Source organism: Salvia miltiorrhiza, chromosome 4 (genome assembly GCF_028751815.1).
Source record: "Salvia miltiorrhiza cultivar Shanhuang (shh) chromosome 4, IMPLAD_Smil_shh, whole genome shotgun sequence".
Lineage (NCBI taxonomy): Eukaryota > Viridiplantae > Streptophyta > Magnoliopsida > Lamiales > Lamiaceae > Salvia > Salvia miltiorrhiza.
The window spans coordinates 44,129,425-44,147,978 of NC_080390.1; the positions used below are offsets into that span (position 1 = coordinate 44,129,425).

At 39.0% G+C, this 18,554-nt stretch overlaps 2 protein-coding genes across 2 annotated transcripts; both read right to left on the bottom strand.

The window, feature by feature from the left end:
• Positions 1–1,445: 1,445 nt before the first annotated feature.
• Positions 1,446–4,621, bottom strand: LOC131021908 (cysteine-rich receptor-like protein kinase 2). Its single transcript, XM_057951246.1, has 8 exons — positions 4,170–4,621; positions 3,122–3,516; positions 2,926–3,048; positions 2,721–2,848; positions 2,442–2,652; positions 2,140–2,371; positions 1,913–2,066; positions 1,446–1,850 (listed from the first exon to the last, which is right to left on the bottom strand). Exons 1-8 carry the CDS (start codon positions 4,583–4,585, stop codon positions 1,557–1,559), a joined length of 1,953 nt encoding a protein of 650 aa, XP_057807229.1. The 5' UTR covers positions 4,586–4,621; the 3' UTR covers positions 1,446–1,556.
• A 10,646-nt stretch (positions 4,622–15,267) lies between these two features.
• Positions 15,268–16,812, bottom strand: LOC131023483 (uncharacterized). Its single transcript, XM_057953026.1, has 4 exons — positions 16,632–16,812; positions 16,004–16,542; positions 15,509–15,864; positions 15,268–15,460 (listed from the first exon to the last, which is right to left on the bottom strand). The coding sequence occupies exons 1-4, from the start codon at positions 16,810–16,812 to the stop codon at positions 15,268–15,270; spliced, it is 1,269 nt and encodes a 422-aa protein (XP_057809009.1).
• Positions 16,813–18,554: the final 1,742 nt, after the last annotated feature.

An 18,554-nucleotide genomic window follows, 5' to 3' on the forward strand; every position in this document is an offset into this window, starting at 1 on the left:
GTTAGAGAAATTAAATTGACAAACAGTGTATTAATCGGTTTTGACCGGTTAATCGGTTAACCGGTCAAAAAATCGGTTCGGTTATCGGTTAGAGAAATTGCTCTTAACCGGTTTCGGTAAACCGGTAAACCGGTTCGGTAAATCACCGGTTTACCAGCCCTAATAACTAGCACCTATTAATTCATTTAAACTCTGTTTTAATACAAAAAACATATAATCGAATTTAAAATAATAAAAAAATTTAATATTATCGTTAATTAAAAAAATATATATTATTGTTGAAAATAACAATAAATTTTAAAATATTCTCAATAATTTAAAACTAAGAATAAAATAGAATATTAATTAAAAATAAAATAAAAATAACAAAAAAAATTAATAATATTTACCGACGGATTACCGACGGATTAATTAAAAAATAATTTTAAAAAATAAAAAATAAAAAATAAAAAAATTAATATTTTAACGACGAATTATTTTCCGTTGCTAATAATTCCGTCAGTAAAATTAAAAAACTAATTAAAAAATAAATTAAAAATAGAAAAAAAATAATATGTATTCCGGAAGTGAAATTTAAAAATAATTATTAAATTTTAATAAGTGCAAAATCACCGAATTTACCGACAGAATTATTAACTACGGAAATAATCCATCGGTAAACTTTTAAAAACATATTCGTCGAAATTCTGCCGTTGTTCCGTCGGTAATTTATTTTCCATCGGTAATTTCGTCGGTGTTCGATAAATTTTTTTGTAGTGTTTGCCAAAAAAAAAGAATGAGATATTTGTAATGGGACATGAGATGAGATTCAGTGTCTCACAATTTTATGTGTGCCAATGTGTCCCATGCTTAAATCTATTTTTTAAAAAATATTTTTTATAAAAATAAAATTTATTATGTTACTATGAATTATATTTAATTTTTATTTTAAAAAATTAATTTTTTTAAAAGGTATATACCATGACTTTGAATTTATAACCTATTATTAATTAATAAAAGTGAAATTAAATTATAAAAAATAATTATATACCCTACATTGATGGAATAAACCCTAATTAATATTCACAAAATTAAACTAAAGTATATAAAATTGAAATTGAAGAAAAAATATATAAGAAAATAAATTAAATTAAATTAAAAGTGGGACATAAAGTGAGACATAAAGTGTGATACACTGAATCTCATTCCATGTGACATTTATAATGGAACAAAAGAAGTATAAAATTAAGTTTGGATAATCTTAACCTAATTTAATTTCAAATAATCTCGAACGAATTTAATATCGTGCAAGTGAAATCAAATCGCTACTGAATTAAAATAGAAAAACGCAATACTGTAATAAGTAGAAGGAGTTGATGTAGTTGATTAATCGATTAAAAAGTTACCTCAGTTTATATAGTATAAAATAAAATACTCTTCCAAAATCCATCCATGGAGCTTAGAAAGAAATTCACCAAATGACCCAAACAGCACACAGCACCATTCCTTTTTATTCATCAATCTATAATAAAAGAAGAAGAAGTAGAAGATATATACATAATTATTAGTGTTGAAATCTAGCGGCCTGTGTAATTGGTGAAGGAGAGAGTGGCATTAGAGGCTGATGAAAGTGAAGCATTTTGGCCCTCAATAGTGGAATTAGGCCTACGTGGAGCTCTCTGCTCGTCTCCTCCATCGCTTAACATCATTGCCAGGATTTCAGACATGCTTGGCCTCGAAGATGCCGGCGACTGTGTGCAAATCAAACCAATTTCTACCATTTTCTTCAATTCTTCCACTCTATATTCCTTCCAATCCAACATCTCGTCCGCTAGTTTCTGATGCATGCCACTTTCGTATAGTGTCCATGCCTGTGCAGTGCAGATTTAAGCATCATATATTATCTTGGGAAAAAGAGAAAATTAAGAGTTACCTCTTCAAGAAGATAGGTGGAGTTAGAATAATTGGTGTCGATATCACTGCATCTTCGGCCACTGATGATTTCGAGGACAACAACTCCGAAGCTGTAGATGTCAACTTTCTCTGATAAATGGCCGTGCACAGCATATTCCGGTGCTGTGTATCCCCTGATTCATCATCATCATTTATTACTATATATTTCCACAAATTCATTAATTATCATCATTTTGCTAAACTTACAAGGTGCCCGCGAATTTAGTGCTAACGTGGCTGTGATTCTCGGGCAGAAGCCTTGCCAGCCCAAAATCAGCAATCTTGGCTTGAAACTCGTTATCCACTAGAATATTGCTAGGCTTGATGTCTCGATGAATTATGGTAACGTGGTAATGCTCGTGCAAATATGCAATGCCCCTTGCTATTCCAAATATCATATCAAACCGTTGTTTCCAGCTCAGCGATCCTCGCTTCTCACCTATTAATTACTTACATAACCAAATCCTGTTGTTGAGTTATATTTGTAGCTAGTGTTGAGATATAGGTACCGTATAAGAATGTGTCGAGGCTTCCGTTTTCCATGTACTCGTAGATGAGAAGCAGCTGCGATCCTTTGCTGCAACATCCCAACAAACGGATAAGATTGCGGTGATGAACATTACTTATAAGCCTGCCTTCACTCTCAAAATCTGCCTTTGCTCTGCTGTAACTTATATCCAGCCTCTTCACTGCTACCACCTTCCCATTTCTTAAGCTCGCCTGTCCACTGCCATTAATTAACCTTTCACTTTTATACTAACTAAACAAAAACTGCTTATCTTATCTACCTTGTATACAACACCAAAACTGCCTTCCCCTAGTTTTTTTTCTTCACTAAAATTGTCGGTTGCTGCTTTCAACTCATTGTAGCTGTACACATTTGGCTGTTGCAATTCAGTTGCTCCCAAAATGTTACCTGCATATATATATCAACAAACAAATTATTTCCCTGTGATTAATTGATCTTACTAGCTAGACACAAATTAAAATCACCTCTTGAGGCTGCTTTCGCGTTCCTGTGAAACGCATACCACGAGACGAGAGCAAGTAAAAGTAGAACACCGCCCACACCTCCCACCACGCCCCCTACAAGAGCTTTTTCATTGCTCGAATTCCCTATAGAACACAAAAAACATCAATCCCACACTCGCTTCTTGGAAGCAACAAAAGATGCATTATTATTTATTACCTGGTACGCTTAGTAAAGGCGCGATGTCTGTGGTCTGATTATCAGAGAAGAAGGGCGTGTCGGAATATCTCATAAAATAGGCTGCATCAGCAAGCCTTCCTTCAGCAGCCGGGAAGCAGTCGTCTAAGCTCTCGTATGCAGCATTCAAGCAGCCTTGGCACCCACTTTGGCTCACTGTTTCGGCACATTGGGCGGCCCCATATATGGTGAGCCCGTCGTTGGAGACCATCCTCTTGCTGGCTGCAGAATAGCCCGTAGCTCTTGGTGTTGCGATTTGAAGGTCGGTTAGCAGTTTCTGTGCGGCTGCAGAGAATGCATTTTGCTGCGCTGCGCTTCTGTCGCCGCACATTAGAGAGTTTTCTATCGTCTGCTCGTAGAAGTTGTAGCTCTCGTACCTTATTATGTCGACGCATCATCACACTATGTGCTACATTCTCTGATTTACTCCATCTCTTTTTTTTAAGTGTTTTGGTCTTTTACGCTCAAATTATACATATAAAAATATAATACTAAGATTTATATTTATACCTTAGTAGTATTTTCTTTCCATGAGAGGCCAAATTACAAAGAGTACTAAAGAAGAGCGGAAATGATGTCATAATAGTAAACTAAACTGTAAAGACAAAGTTATAGATAAGAGGGGTATATACTTTAAACAAGAGTTACAAAATAACATAGAATTTGGTATAACAATTTTTAAAAAAATGGTGTTCGAGAGTAATTATGAAAATTCCTTAGGCAAATTTAATTGGAAATTATATACATATGACTTTTCTTTTGAAAGAGGATTATTAATAATGATTCAGGATTTTCCTCTGCGAAATGCAGCTTAATTGGTGAAACACTCCTCTTCCAACTATTCAATTGAGGTTGAAGTTATCACCGGTGAAATAAAGAGCCATTTTGGATACAAGGACTTGAAGCGCAAGCAGCGAACATTGTAGCACAACATTAGTTTCTAAAGAAATTTCAAAGAGTAGGGGATTATCTTAATTTGTTAAATTAAAAAATAAAATGTTGAGACATTTCAAAATTGAACAAGTAGTACCTGAGGAAACAACCGTCGTAAACGAGGCGAGCTCCGACGGTGGAGCAGTTTCGAATCTGAGAGACGGCGAAGTCGTAGCAGGCCAAGCAATCCGGTTGGGTCATGTAGCTTCTGCACTGGGCCATGCCGTAAACCGGGTCGGGAGACTCCTCCCGCTGGGCCGTTCCAAACCGTCTGCCGCCCGACAGCTGACTTCTGAGGTCGGAGAAGGTAGCATTAAGGTTGTTCAGAAAAACTGCTTCGTCGGAAGCGTTATACTGGCTGCACCCTTTAGTAATAAGATTAGTCTGCGGTGCTGTCCTCGCGGCCGAGATGGCGGCCGCCGCCAATATCAGGCGGAGCCACCAGGTTAACTGCACCCTGCTTGCCATAAGCCTATGTTTCGAGTATCTGATTGCGGGCAATGTTGTGACCATTGTTTCAACTTTCAGGATTTATTTATGTTTATTGGTGTAGGGTTGTGGGTTGACATTCACCATGGAGTATATTTTATTACAACGATATGCCACGTGTCTGTCTCTTGATCTTTATCACGTCTAATTCTGGGCTGGCCTAACTTTCTACAATAGGAAACGATATATACATGTATCAATCTGCTACTTTATCTTCATAAAACCCAACAACCTAGCTAGCTAGTTCGTTTCACTAGTTTTAGTCTTAGTATTTTTATTTTTATAATGAATTAATAAAACAATGTTGTTTTATTTTATAGCGTGACTGGTGAAATTCCAAAATTCTCAATTCCAATCTAGACTTTTCAGCTCTGTGTCGGAAACGTTGGCCGTGTCAATTTAAAAATAAAATGGGTTTGATAGGTACTGACCATTTAGTTTTATATGTTACAAATATAAGTTATCTAATTGTGGTGCAAGATATAGTTTAATATAAATGAATATAAAATTAAATATGGGGAAGAAATAAATGATTGTTAGAACCGGGTACACGATCGAGATATTACAAAATATTTATTTTGAGAAATTACAACTCAAAATAATTGAAAATATTACAAAGTAAATAATTTGAGAAATTACAACTCAAATAATTCGATACAACTGAAATACACTGTATAAATAAATTATACGTATAAACAAAGTCGAGTCGAGATGAATCTCTTCCCGCAAGAAGATTATCGCCCCGGTAGTGCTCTTCGGTTTGGCGTATCTTCCCCAAAGGTAAAACGACTACGTCTCGTCGGATGTAGCACCACAATCCGGCGAGCTCCGGCGAACTTAATAGGATCAAGAACTGAGCTAGAGGTTGTGCAGAGGGTGTGTGAGTAGAATTGGCAGAATGCAGTATTTCTTGGTATTTGTTGGTTGTTTCTGCATGCTCTCCACAAGCCTATTTATAGACATGTGGTAAGTATGAATTCAATACATTGAATTCCACTCCGACGGCTGGAAGGTTGAAGATGTGGCCGGTGGCAGCAGCCATTGAAGAAACTTAGTTGCAAAATTGAAGACGCCATGCAGAAGTCGAAGCTGGCGTGCTTCTGCTGCTGCTGTGACTTGTTCTGCTGCTGTGACTGTTGCTGTGGGCTTGGGAATTAATTCAGTTGGGCCAAGAAAATAATTCTGTTGGGCCAAAAAATAAAAGCCCAATGGAGTTGGTCCAAAAAATAGTTTGGGCCCCAAACACCACCCCAAAGCACCAATTGCCAAGATCCAAGTCCTTGGCCGCGGCCCGTACCCGACCCGCCCGTCCGGCGGCGGCGGCGGCGACGACGTCGTCGTCCGTCCGTCCGATCGATCGTCGGCGGCGGCGCGCGTGTGTGTGTGCGCGCGAGGCTAGTACTTAGATCAAGCCCACTAGCAAGCCCACAAGTCAATTTATTAACTCCATGTGCTTTGCTATTCTTATACATGAAAAACATCTCTATGTTTTCCAATGTGGGATAACATAACAAATGTTATTTTTCCTCTTCAACATCCAAACTTTGACATACAATATCTCACTCATCGGAAATCGGTTTTGAGACTTCAAGTATATCACGTTGATCTACTCGAGATGTAGATTAACATCCAATAATTATTTTAATTAAATAATAAATATTTAATTAAATAATAATTTCCAGATATGGCATTAAAACCATATTTCCAACAATCCCCCACATGAGTGAGAAAACAGTATGCGAAAGTATGCAAACACTTAGCTCAGTCCTCTTAAGATACAACATTGCATTTGGAAAGGTAGCTTGTGGCTTTGAACCTGCCATAGTCAATATTATCGAGTATACCGGCGGCCTAGTGGATATGGTTCCTTGAACTAGTCCTCCTCGGTGTATACTGAGTCAACAATATTGACACAATATTGCTTCAATCCTTATTCGTTCTCACGTTTGTGTCCATTACAGGCCTTGGAACACCTCTTTGGATTCATAAGTGTTTCAATCGAAGCGGCCCCACTTCACACTTACATAGGTGACTCTTAACTCAAGTATCCTGCTATACTTGTCCTCTTCGAGGAGTTCTAGAGTCATTAAAAGTCAAAGACTTAACCTCACCACGTGCAGGTTTCCGAACACTCACTGTTCTACAAGGAATAGGAAATTCGAGTGTTCAACACACGGATTTTCATAGCTTAGTTGTCCCATTGAACCAAGTTCTTGGGATCCTCCAGTCATCATGGTTGGGTTGCCACTATGATTATCCTTAATTTGTGGACTTCAAACCCATTCCCCCTAACAGTTTATACATTTGATCTCGATGGATACTTATTGTCAAAGGATCCGCTATGTTATCAATTGATCTTATATAATCAATTGAGATAACTCCACTAGTGATCAAATGTCTCACGGTATTATGACGTCGACGAATATGTCTCGACTTACCGTTATACAAATGGTTTTGTGCTCGTCCGATAGCAGCTTGACTATCACAATGAATTATCACGGACGACACAGGTTTCGACCAACATGGAATATCCTCGAGGAAATTTCTAAGCCACTCGGCTTCTTCACCAGCTTTATCCAAAGCTATGAATTCTGATTCCATGGTCGATCTAGCAATACATGTTTGCTTCTTGGATTTCCAAGACACAGCACCACCCCCCACAGTGAATACATAACCGCTCGTTGAAAACGAGTCTTTGGCATCAGATATCCAATTTGCATCACAGTACCCTTCAAGTACAGAGGGTTCCCTAGTATAATGAATCGCATAGTTTTGAGTATATTTCAAATATCTCAAAACCCTTTCAAGAGCTTTCCAATGTTCATTACTAGGGTTAGCTGTAAAGCTGCCCAACTTGTTGACCGAGCATGCTATATCGGGACGAGTGCAATTTGTTAGATACAACAAGCTCCCAATAATCTTCGCATATTCTATCGCGTCAACAGGTTCTCCCTTGTGTACACTCAAATGCACACTAGGTTCCCATGGTGTCTTAGCTATTGGCTTGTCAAAAGCGTTGAATTTCTTTAACACTTTCTCAACGTAGTGAGATTGTGTTATAGTAATACCATCAGGTCTTCTTAGAATTTTAATTCCAAGGATAACATCAGCTAAGCCCATATCTTTCATGCTAAAATTTTTACTTAGCATGCCTTTGGTTTCTTGAATCACTCGGGAATTACTTCCCATGATGAGCATGTCATCTACATAAAGACAAACAATAACATATCCGTTATTAGAATTCTTAATGTAGACACATTTATCGCACTCATTGATTCTGAATCCATTTGACAACATTACACTGTCAAATTTTAAATGCCATTGAAGCGGTGCTTGCTTCAACCCATATAAAGACCTTTGAAGTTTGCATACTTTGTGCTCTTGCCCAGGTACTACAAACCCTTCAGGTTGCTTCATATATATTTCATCTTCCAACTCGCCATACAAGAACGCAGTTTTCACATCCATTTGGTGAATCTCGAGATTGTGCAAGGCAGCAATAGCGAGAAGCATTCGAATAGATGTTAGTCTGGTCACAGGTGAATAGGTATCGAAGAAATCGTACCCTTCTTTCTGCCTGAAACCTTGAACGACAAGTCGGGCTTTGTACTTATCTATAGTACCATCAGATTTGTACTTCTTCTTTAGGATCCATTTGCATCCTAAAGCTTTACTTCCAGGTGGTAGATCCACTAACACCCAAGTATGATTCTTCATAATGGAATCAATCTCAATATCGATGGCTTCTTTCCAGAGAGCTGCATCTGAGCCAGACATAGCTTCTTTAATCGTCACCGGTTCGCCATCTAGCATCAAGACAACATAATCCGGTCCATAGACATTAGCTTTTCTAACTCGTTCCCCACGTCTCGGTTCTACATCCATAGGTTTAGACCTTGGTCTTTTCCTATTAGGTGGTACATGATTAGAACCCGTGGCATCATCTACTTGAGTAGAATTACTAGCTACTTCCATAGGTTTAGAACCTGTAGCATCACCATCAACTCCATCATTAGAGTTCGATGTACCTTTATCCTTGTTAGGATAGATATTTTCAAAGAATATAGCATTCCTTGATTCTATCGTTGTCCCAACATGTATATCAGGTATCTCCGATCTGTGCACTATAAAACGATAGGCACTGCTATTAAGTGCATGACCAATGAAGATACAATCCACCGTTTTAGGTCCTATTGTAACTTGCTTTGGTAAAGGCACTTCTACCTTGGCTAAACACCCCCACACTTTGAGGTATTTATACGAAGGTTTCCTTCCTTTCCATAGCTCATAGGGAGTTACATCTTTCCCTTTGAGTGGAATCTTGTTCAAGATATAGTTGGCCGTTAAGACAGCTTCCCCCCACATGTTCTGGGGTAATCCTGAACTAATCAACAAGGCATTCATCATCTCCTTAAGAGTTCGATTCTTGCGTTCAGCAACGCCGTTAGATTGTGGTGAATAAGGAGCCGTCGTTTGATGGATTATACCACTTTCGTTGCATAATTCAGCAAACGGAGCTACATATTCTCCACCTCTATCACTTCGAACCATCTTAATTCGACATCCAAGTTGATTCTCGGCTTCATTTTTGAAGTTTCTAAAAGCTTCAATAGCCTCATCTTTACTTTTCAATAAGTAAAGGTAACAATACTTTGTGCAATCGTCTATAAAGGTGATAAAGTACTTCTTGCCACCTCTAGTTTGCACGAACTTTAAATCACAAACATCGATGTGAATAAGTTCCAATGGTTGAGTGTTCCTTTTTACCGATTTAAACGGTAACTTAGCCATTTTGGCTTCAACACAAACTTCACATTTTTCTTGTGAGTTGTATTCATCAACTTTTAGTAAATTCATTTTTACTAATCTCTTTATAGCATTTAGATTAACATGTCCAAGTCTACAATGCCATAAATCAGAACACTCAATCAAGTAAGCAGAAGAGGTTGATGCATCTTTATTGATCTTAGCCTTGGCAGGCTTACAAGCTCTTACACCAAGTTTGAAAAGTCCTTCGGAGGCATAGCCTTTCCCTAGGAACTTTCCCCACTTGCGTATTACAACATAGTCAGATTTGAAAAACAATTCAAAATCCTTATTCGTAAGCCTAAAGCCCGAAATTAAATTCTTTCGGACAGTTGGAACGTGTAATACGTCTTTTAATGTGATCTCCACGCCCGACGTGAGTTGAAGAATCACATCTCCCATGCCAAGGACTTGGGATGTCCGCTCGCTAGCCTCCATTATCGTTTTGTTTTCCACTTCCTTGTAGTTGTGGAACAACTCACGATTTATGCATATATGGACGGTAGCGCCGGTATCCACGAACCAAGCGTTCGGGTTGTCCACATGATTCACCTCGGAGATCATGGCAGCAAAGTCATCGTGGTTCCAATCGTCGAAGTCCTTTTCGACGTTGTTCACGTTGCTCTTTGCCTTCTTCCGCTTTGGCTTGCGGCAATCTTTAGCCATGTGACCTTGTTTGTCACAGTTAAAACATACACCATCAAACTTTGATGGTTGACTACCGCCTTGTTTCCCTTTACCCTTATTATTAGGGTTAGGGCGACCACGTTTATTAAAGGGACCGCCTTTCTCGGTGAGATTGGCCTTTGCCTCCATCGGAGCTTTTCCCTTTTGATCACGACTTCTCACGTGATCCTCCATTTGAAGCTTGGATATTAATATCGGCACGGACATCTCCGAGCGCTCATGCTTCAAGAGGTTTTGAAATTTCCTCCAACTAGGAGGTAATTTCTCTATGATGATTGCAACGAGCAATGCATCCGCCAAGGGCATCCCTTCGGCTTGAACCTCATGTGAAAGATTTTGGAATTCTTCCACTTGGTCCATCAATGGCCGGGAGTCGACCATTTTGTATTCCAACCATTTGGCGACAATATACTTGGTAGTATTTGCCTTGTCCACTTGATATTTCAAATCAAGGGCCTCCCACAATTGTTTCGCGGTTTCATGAACCTTGAAAACACGGTAGAGCCGTTCGTCCAGAGACATGAGAACGGTGTTACGGCACAAGTAGTCGCCGCGGCACCAGTTCAAATATCCGGCACGAATTTCTTGGCTTGTCTCCCCTTCCCCTTCACTCGGGGTTGGAGGTTTATCCTCCATTAAAAATCCGGCAAACCCCACGGTTGTGAGGTAGAATAGCATCTTCTCTTGCCAATATTTGAAGTTCTTGCCTGAGAACGTTGATGGTTTCTCGGCAAGACCAATAGTTCTAGATGTTGACGATGAAGCCCCCGTTGATGCAAACGAGGAAAATATTGACGACGTGGTTGAACCGATGGTTGCAGAGGTGGTGGCGCCGTCCATATTGACGTCGGTGTGAGCCATTTCTCGAACGTGTATCAACGGCAGAGAAATAATCTTCTTGCGATTGTTATAACCGGGTACACGATCGAGATATTACAAAATATTTATTTTGAGAAATTACAACTCAAAATAATTGAAAATATTACAAAGTAAATAATTTGAGAAATTACAACTCAAATAATTCGATACAACTGAAATACACTGTATAAATAAATTATACGTATAAACAAAGTCGAGTCGAGATGAATCTCTTCCCGCAAGAAGATTATCGCCCCGGTAGTGCTCTTCGGTTTGGCGTATCTTCCCCAAAGGTAAAACGACTACGTCTCGTCGGATGTAGCACCACAATCCGGCGAGCTCCGGCGAACTTAATAGGATCAAGAACTGAGCTAGAGGTTGTGCAGAGGGTGTGTGAGTAGAATTGGCAGAATGCAGTATTTCTTGGTATTTGTTGGTTGTTTCTGCATGCTCTCCACAAGCCTATTTATAGACATGTGGTAAGTATGAATTCAATACATTGAATTCCACTCCGACGGCTGGAAGGTTGAAGATGTGGCCGGTGGCAGCAGCCATTGAAGAAACTTAGTTGCAAAATTGAAGACGCCATGCAGAAGTCGAAGCTGGCGTGCTTCTGCTGCTGCTGTGACTTGTTCTGCTGCTGTGACTGTTGCTGTGGGCTTGGGAATTAATTCAGTTGGGCCAAGAAAATAATTCTGTTGGGCCAAAAAATAAAAGCCCAATGGAGTTGGTCCAAAAAATAGTTTGGGCCCCAAACACCACCCCAAAGCACCAATTGCCAAGATCCAAGTCCTTGGCCGCGGCCCGTACCCGCCCCGCCCCGCCCGTCCGGCGGCGGCGGCGACGACGTCGTCGTCCGTCCGTCCGATCGATCGATCGATCGTCGGCGGCGGCGCGCGTGTGTGTGTGCGCGCGAGGCTAGTACTTAGATCAAGCCCACTAGCAAGCCCACAAGTTAATTTATTAACTCCATGTGCTTTGCTATTCTTATACATGAAAAACATCTCTATGTTTTCCAATGTGGGATAACATAACAAATGTTATTTTTCCTCTTCAACATCCAAACTTTGACATACAATATCTCACTCATCGGAAATCGGTTTTGAGACTTCAAGTATATCACGTTGATCTACTCGAGATGTAGATTAACATCCAATAATTATTTTAATTAAATAATAAATATTTAATTAAATAATAATTTCCAGATATGGCATTAAAACCATATTTCCAACAATGATATATGAGTGTATTTAATAATTATAAGCTTTGATTTTGGATGCTTATGAAGCACCGGCTGATCCTCCCCGCCAAATTGGACCTCTGATTCTTGTCCGTGAGACAAGTCCTATAAAAATAGTACAAACAAATTGTCAAATATAGTAGACAGAAGTTTTATTGGATCGTCATTGATCCTCACAAATTTTTGCACGCATGTGTTAAATTTCTTTAGATGCAGTCATCTAGTGAGAAATGTGCTTTGAGTATTTGAATTTTCTTTGCGGATAGGAGTGGTAAAACGATTTCAGTTATTCAATATATCGAATCGAAATTTCAATTAATCGGTTAATCGATAATCAAAATTTACGAATTTGATTTGATTATTAGTTTTAGCTTTAATTGGAATTCGGTTAAAACCGATTAATCGATTAAATTTAAAATAAAATAAAAAATATTAGATTTATTTTAAAATTAAAACATACCTAATATTAATTTATTACTAATAATTTCCTTTTCAGTATTCAATGAATTCCACAGAGTTTAGAGAAATAAAATAGGGCCCGGCTGCAGTTGCTTATGGTCAAACAAAGTTGTCAGCCTCTTAGGTCCAATGGCGATGTACACCCATAATTTGCAGCGTGGTCGTCAAAGAGACATGGTACCAGCCTGCAATCTTGGTGCTGTAGCATAAACAACCGATTTGTTATAAGCTTTATACAACAACAGCAGAAACAATCTATGGTGCCAGAACCAAGCCATTCAACCAATGTGCAACCTTCTTGCTTAGTAGTTCACCTGATCATCTGTCAATCAAAATTGGAACTTTAGAAATTTTGCAGTGGATTACATTAATCTCTTGCTTCAATCAAATTAATAATTCGATCGTCAGGTATTGGGCAAGTCTTGGAAGTGAACTGTAAAGCAGTGAGTGCGCCTTCTGACTTTGGAGCAGCAGCTTCTGTTTCATCTACATAATCTTGCTCAAGAAATATGCAAGAAAGTTATTGTCAAAGAGTTCGGGAACTCATTCTATATGATCTATGCTGCCCCCTAACATTACCTAAGTTCTTGTCAAAGAGTTCGGGAACTCATTCTATATGATCTATGCTTCCCCCTAACATTACCTTTGTGCAAGGTTCTTGTTTTTTTTTTTTTTTTTTTTTTTTTTTCGGATAAAGTTATGTTAGATGTTAACAATTAGTTAACCAAACACTCCAAGAATTCACCAAGTCCACCTTATCTCTCCAATCACCAAATTCGCTCCCAAAGGGGATCGAACCCGGGTCTCATCACTTAAGTGAGGACCCGGTGGCCAAGTGAGCTAAGCCCCCTGGTTTGTGCAAGGTTCTTGTAATGGTAAATTGAATTTGAGTAAGTGAATTTCGGTTAATCGAATCAGTTAATTGGCGGTTAATCGAACCGACAATCGATTTCGGTTACGGTTACTAATTTCGACCAATTTCGATTATGGTTAATTGATATGTTTGTTCAGTTAATATGTAACTGAACTGTTTAATTACCACCCATATCTACGAGATCGGTTCCTTAAGGTCTTCAAACACAAATACATAGTACTCCATCCGTCCCATTATTGAAGACCTACTTAATTTTCTTATTGGGGTGTCCCAATAATAAAGACTCATTTCCAAATAAGGAAAGAATTAGCCTTTAAAATACACTAATTAATTTAACCTTAATTACACTATAAATAAGAAACAATAAAAAAACCCTATCATAATTCCTACTCTCTCGGCCTATCCGCCTCTCTCTCTCTCTCTCAAGTTCTCTCGGCCTCTCCGCCTCTCTCACTCTCTGAAACCCTAGGATTCCTCCGTCCTCATCCTCCATCCGCGCCGCCCTCTTCCGAAACCCGCGATTCCGCCGTCCTCACTCTCTATCCGCGCCGCCCTCCTCCGAAACCCTAATCGGCCTCCGTCCTCAGCCTCCATCCGCGCCGCCCTCCTCCAAAACCCCAATCGGCCTCTCCGCCTCTCTCTGGAACCCTAGATCTACGTGTTTATGGCCGAGAATAGCAGTTGGTTGGCATATTTGAACTCTAAATTCGTCCCCGATTCGGAGGACGAAGAATTCTTTGCTAATATACCTCCGTTGCCGTCACCGCCGTCTGGTTTTTTCTATGATGGGAGCGGCGGAGTCCAGGGTTCTGAGGAGTCCGTCGGTGGTGCTTTGATGGAGGATTCGAGGGTTCCAAGGAGTCCGATCCGGCGGCCCATCTATCGCCGCCCCTCTACCGCGATGAAGGCGCAACATTCGGATCTAGACGCTCTCCTATGCATAGAGAGTTGGGATGACGTCGTGCGCGAGCGGGAAGAGGTCGTCAGCGGCGACTGGTGGCTCCGGTGCTCCCCCTTGTTGCGAAGGATGGTCTATACTATGTTTCCGGGATTGAAAGGGTGAGATCTTTCTTTTTTGTTGCGATATTTGTGATCGTATATGCGTTGTTGGTATGAGGGGTGTGACCCTCTGTGTTGTTTCCATGAGTGCGATTGTGGTAGATGGACTGAATGCTGAGATGATGAAGTTGCTGCTCATTTTTTTTTTCCCTAAAATGCTAAGAATCTATGATTAAAACTATGAAAAAATGAGATTGTGGGCTGTGTCCCCATTTGGTTTATTGATGGTTGCTTCCCTGGTTCCCTCTTGTGACTAATTGTTTGTGATTGCATATGGTGTGTGCCCTAGTTCAAGATTTGTGCGTAATTGTATTGTGTATGTGGGCAGTGTCTCTCTTGTTTGAGTGTTATTGCTGGTATGAGGGTTGTGTCCCTCTTGTTTGAGTGTTATTGCTGGTATGAGGGCTGTGTCCCTCTTGTTTGAGTGTTATTGCTGGTATGAGGGCTATGTCCCTCTTGTTTGTCCTGCCAAAAACTGATCTGCACAAAAAACTGAAAACAACATCTTTAGAAGCATTCCTATGCATTAAACTGAAAACAACATCTTTACAAGCATTCCTTGCACTATAGCTTTACAAAAACTATGCATTCACACAAGCATTCCTATAGCTTTACAAAAACTATGCATTCACACAAGCATTCCTATAGCTTTACAAAAACTATGCATTCACACAAGCTGTACAAAAACTATGCTCCTACTCTTGCATATGTTGCTGCCTGGTGCTAAGTGGAGGCAGTCTCAATCATGCTCAATTGATTGAAGGTTGTCTCCATTGCCCCATATGCATCATCATGTAATCCCAATTGCTCATTCAGTTGGTCTATGCCTTCAACAACTCCTTTTTCAATCAAATATCCAATGCACTCTTCCACAAGTTCTTTTGGCACCTCTAATGACATTGGAAGTGCACCTTGCCTTGAAAGCATTCATTTCTTCATGTGTGGAAGCTTATAATAGTTTTGCCCTCTTACTTTCATGATTTCAATTAGACATCCTTGTAGGCTCAAGAAAACTGCATTTAAAGTATGAGGACTTAGCTCCTCGAATGATTTTTCAACTGCTTGTACTAGCTCATGCTCAGTTGTGGCCACTGATTGTACTTGCAAGCTCTGAATGGCCCTAAACCAACCCAAGTCATTGATGTTGGTGTCTGGGCTATTTGGAGGTTGATGTATAATCTTGATATCAAATCTATTGGCTGTTGCAGCAGCTCTCCAATCTGGATCATTGTCCTTAATATGTGGCCTTGCATTATCTTGTTGTATATATATAGTTTTGCTTGCAAATTGAGGCCATTTGTCCCAAATTGCAGGAATTAACTGTATATAAAGGCAATAAACTGTAATGAATTGTAATGAACTGTAATGAACTGTAATTAACTGGAATGAACAGGAATGAACTTCAATTAACTGGATTTAGGTAAAAATGAATGCAAATATTTGCTACATTTAGCTATACCTTGGAGATATAGCAGGCCTTCATCACTTCTTTGGTGATGGATTGGATTTGCTTCTCCTCCATTGTTCCAGCCAGCCTGTTCTTGCTTGTTCTCTTGGCTGGTACCATCTCTGTGAAAGGAAAAATCCCTATCTTGCCATCGAATAACACACTCCCATCTTCATTAAATAGAGGTCTGCCCACTGCACAACTAAACATAACTTTTTTGATAAACTTCTTACTCTTGCAAGTGCGATGTGGATCAGTTTCCTCTGGAGTTAAGTAAAATTTGTGGTTTGCTTTGGTGATGTAGAACAACTTCTCATCAATGTGCACTACATTGTGCATATTCTTGAACTTTAGGACATTGCATATCCTATCATATTCAATCTGTTCAAGAGAGAACCGTAGCCTCAATAACTTGTTGGGAGCCGTCAAATCGGGTCGGATAGCACTTGAATGAGCTCTGATCAGCCCCTTTGAGATCCATCTGCCCACTGTACTCTTCGAGCAATTAATACCTGTTGCTAGTCTTCGAATGGTTCCCCTTTTATGCAACTCTAGACTAGATATGAGTTCTAAATCTATTTGCACTCTTTTTCTTCTACATTTGTTGATTTTTTTTTGCTTTGAACGGATACTAATTGACCTTGTGCTTGCTCCTTTTTTGCAGCCTGCCATAAACGCGAGACGGAGCTCCGACAACACCCCCATTTCGCCATGGCAGCAGTGATAGTCCCATGGTGGAGCTTCCCATCTGTTGAATTTTGAAGAAGAAAGAAGGCCATGGCTTGCCTTTCCTCACTTGTTAAATCCTTCCTTCTACCCATCTTTTGTTTTTTTTTTTGGTGTTTGGAGCTTCTAAGATCACAGCTTTTGTGTGAAAAACTGATCTGGAAGAACCGCACCTTTATAAGGTTGTAATCCCAAATTTTGGTGGGAAATTAAACTAATGAATGAAAAATGAAGGTTGGCGCCCATTTTTGGAGATTAACACTTTTACTTTTGTTTCCAACTGCTCAACCGCCTATTTTAATGATGTATTGACTGCTCAATAAATGAACTTTAGGTTTAATAAAAAATCAACCAAAATAAATAATCTGGATTAAAAAAAAATAATTAAATTAAATGAATTAAATTTTTTGAATTTTTTGGAAATTAAATTCAAAATTGAAGTAAAGCATTAAATAGAAAGATTCCAAAATTAATCACCTACACTAATAGTGGTGGGCCACAACACTTTAACAACTAATCTACCTCTCCTTAATCTCCGTGCCCAAGAGACCTATGTCTTAAATAATGGGACGGAGGGAGTACTTTTTTACAAGAACACAAATTCATAATTATTGGAGAATAATGGTGTCAGATTGTCTGAGGACCTCAATCTATCATGTCCTTCTACCACCACAAGAAAAAAGAAAAAAAATTACCGATGAAAATTTTCGTTAGTAACTAGCTAATTTCCCTTGGTAAAATATATTACTGAGAGATTACCGATTAAACAATGACATCATAAAATTCTACGTCGGTAATTTTTTTATTGAGACGTACTGTAAGTGGAGATGAGACTTCTGCGAAGTACCGCCCACGAGGCTCCGTGCAAGGGTATTATCAATGCCGAACATCATATATATGCTTCTTATTGAGATGGTCTATCTCCCATCACCTCATCAACATATATCTGACTCAAATTGGAACTATCTGCTGCTCAATAATCTCTCTCACTCTTGCCTAATTAGTAGATATTGCAAGTCATAAACATTAAAAAATTAATTAAGATATATTACAAGTCACAAATATTGGTTTTAGTTATAAAAAACTTACATCAATCTCTCCATGTCTTCTTATAGGTATAAGCTCCATCATGCTTCACGTGTAATTTTCTAAAGGAATCATACACACTTCTTGATGGGAATTCCCTCCTCTAAAGCCTATTTACAAAAATATAATTCAAACTATAATATATATACATATATATATAATATAAAGAATAATTTAATCATTAAGTGTTCACCATCTTGTGAGCTCTCACAATAACAGACTTCGAGCCACCCCGGTGATTCATTACGGATAACCTCAGGAACATGGTACCTCGCCCTTTTTGTCCAAATTAAGGCGACGTACCTCATCCTCCCATCTCTCATCCCATAAGTAGTATTTATGTTAATACATTGGTTAAATGGAACAATCATGCAATTTCTACTAAATGTGATATCAAGTAGTGAATATATATGGGCGCGCTCCAGTGAGACCCCATAATTTTCGTGAAACATTAAGACAATGAATAAGACATACAATACTAATGAACAAAACGTATATCTAATGAACAAGATGTATATACTGATGAAAAATAAAATTTAAAAAATTTGTAATGAATAAGACATATATACTGATGAACAGGGTCGTATATACTGATGAACAATGTGCTCCCTCCAGGATTCGAACCCTGTGAAAAAAAATCACCCTCCAGATACAATATCAGCCATAGGATTGATAAAATAAACGCACCATATCGTGCCTAGATCTCACTAAAATTAGGGGGTCTCATTGGGGCTAAAATAAATATATTTTT

Bases quoted from the DNA above. Each gene is read 5' to 3' on its own strand.
- LOC131021908 (XM_057951246.1), bottom strand. From the start codon at position 4,585: ATGGTCACAACATTGCCCGCAATCAGATACTCGAAACATAGGCTTATG. The intron at 2,372-2,441 runs GTACCTATATCT...AGTAATTAATAG, and splicing joins CCTCGACACATTCTTATACG to GTGAGAAGCGAGGATCGCTG. The intron at 1,851-1,912 runs GTAACTCTTAAT...TGCACTGCACAG, and splicing joins CCACCTATCTTCTTGAAGAG to GCATGGACACTATACGAAAG.
- LOC131023483 (XM_057953026.1), bottom strand. From the start codon at position 16,812: ATGGGTAGAAGGAAGGATTTAACAAGTGAGGAAAGGCAAGCCATGGCC. The intron at 16,543-16,631 runs GTCAATTAGTAT...TATCTAGTCTAG, and splicing joins AAAAAAGGAGCAAGCACAAG to AGTTGCATAAAAGGGGAACC. The intron at 15,461-15,508 runs GCAAAACTATTA...AATGCTTTCAAG, and splicing joins GAAATCATGAAAGTAAGAGG to GCAAGGTGCACTTCCAATGT.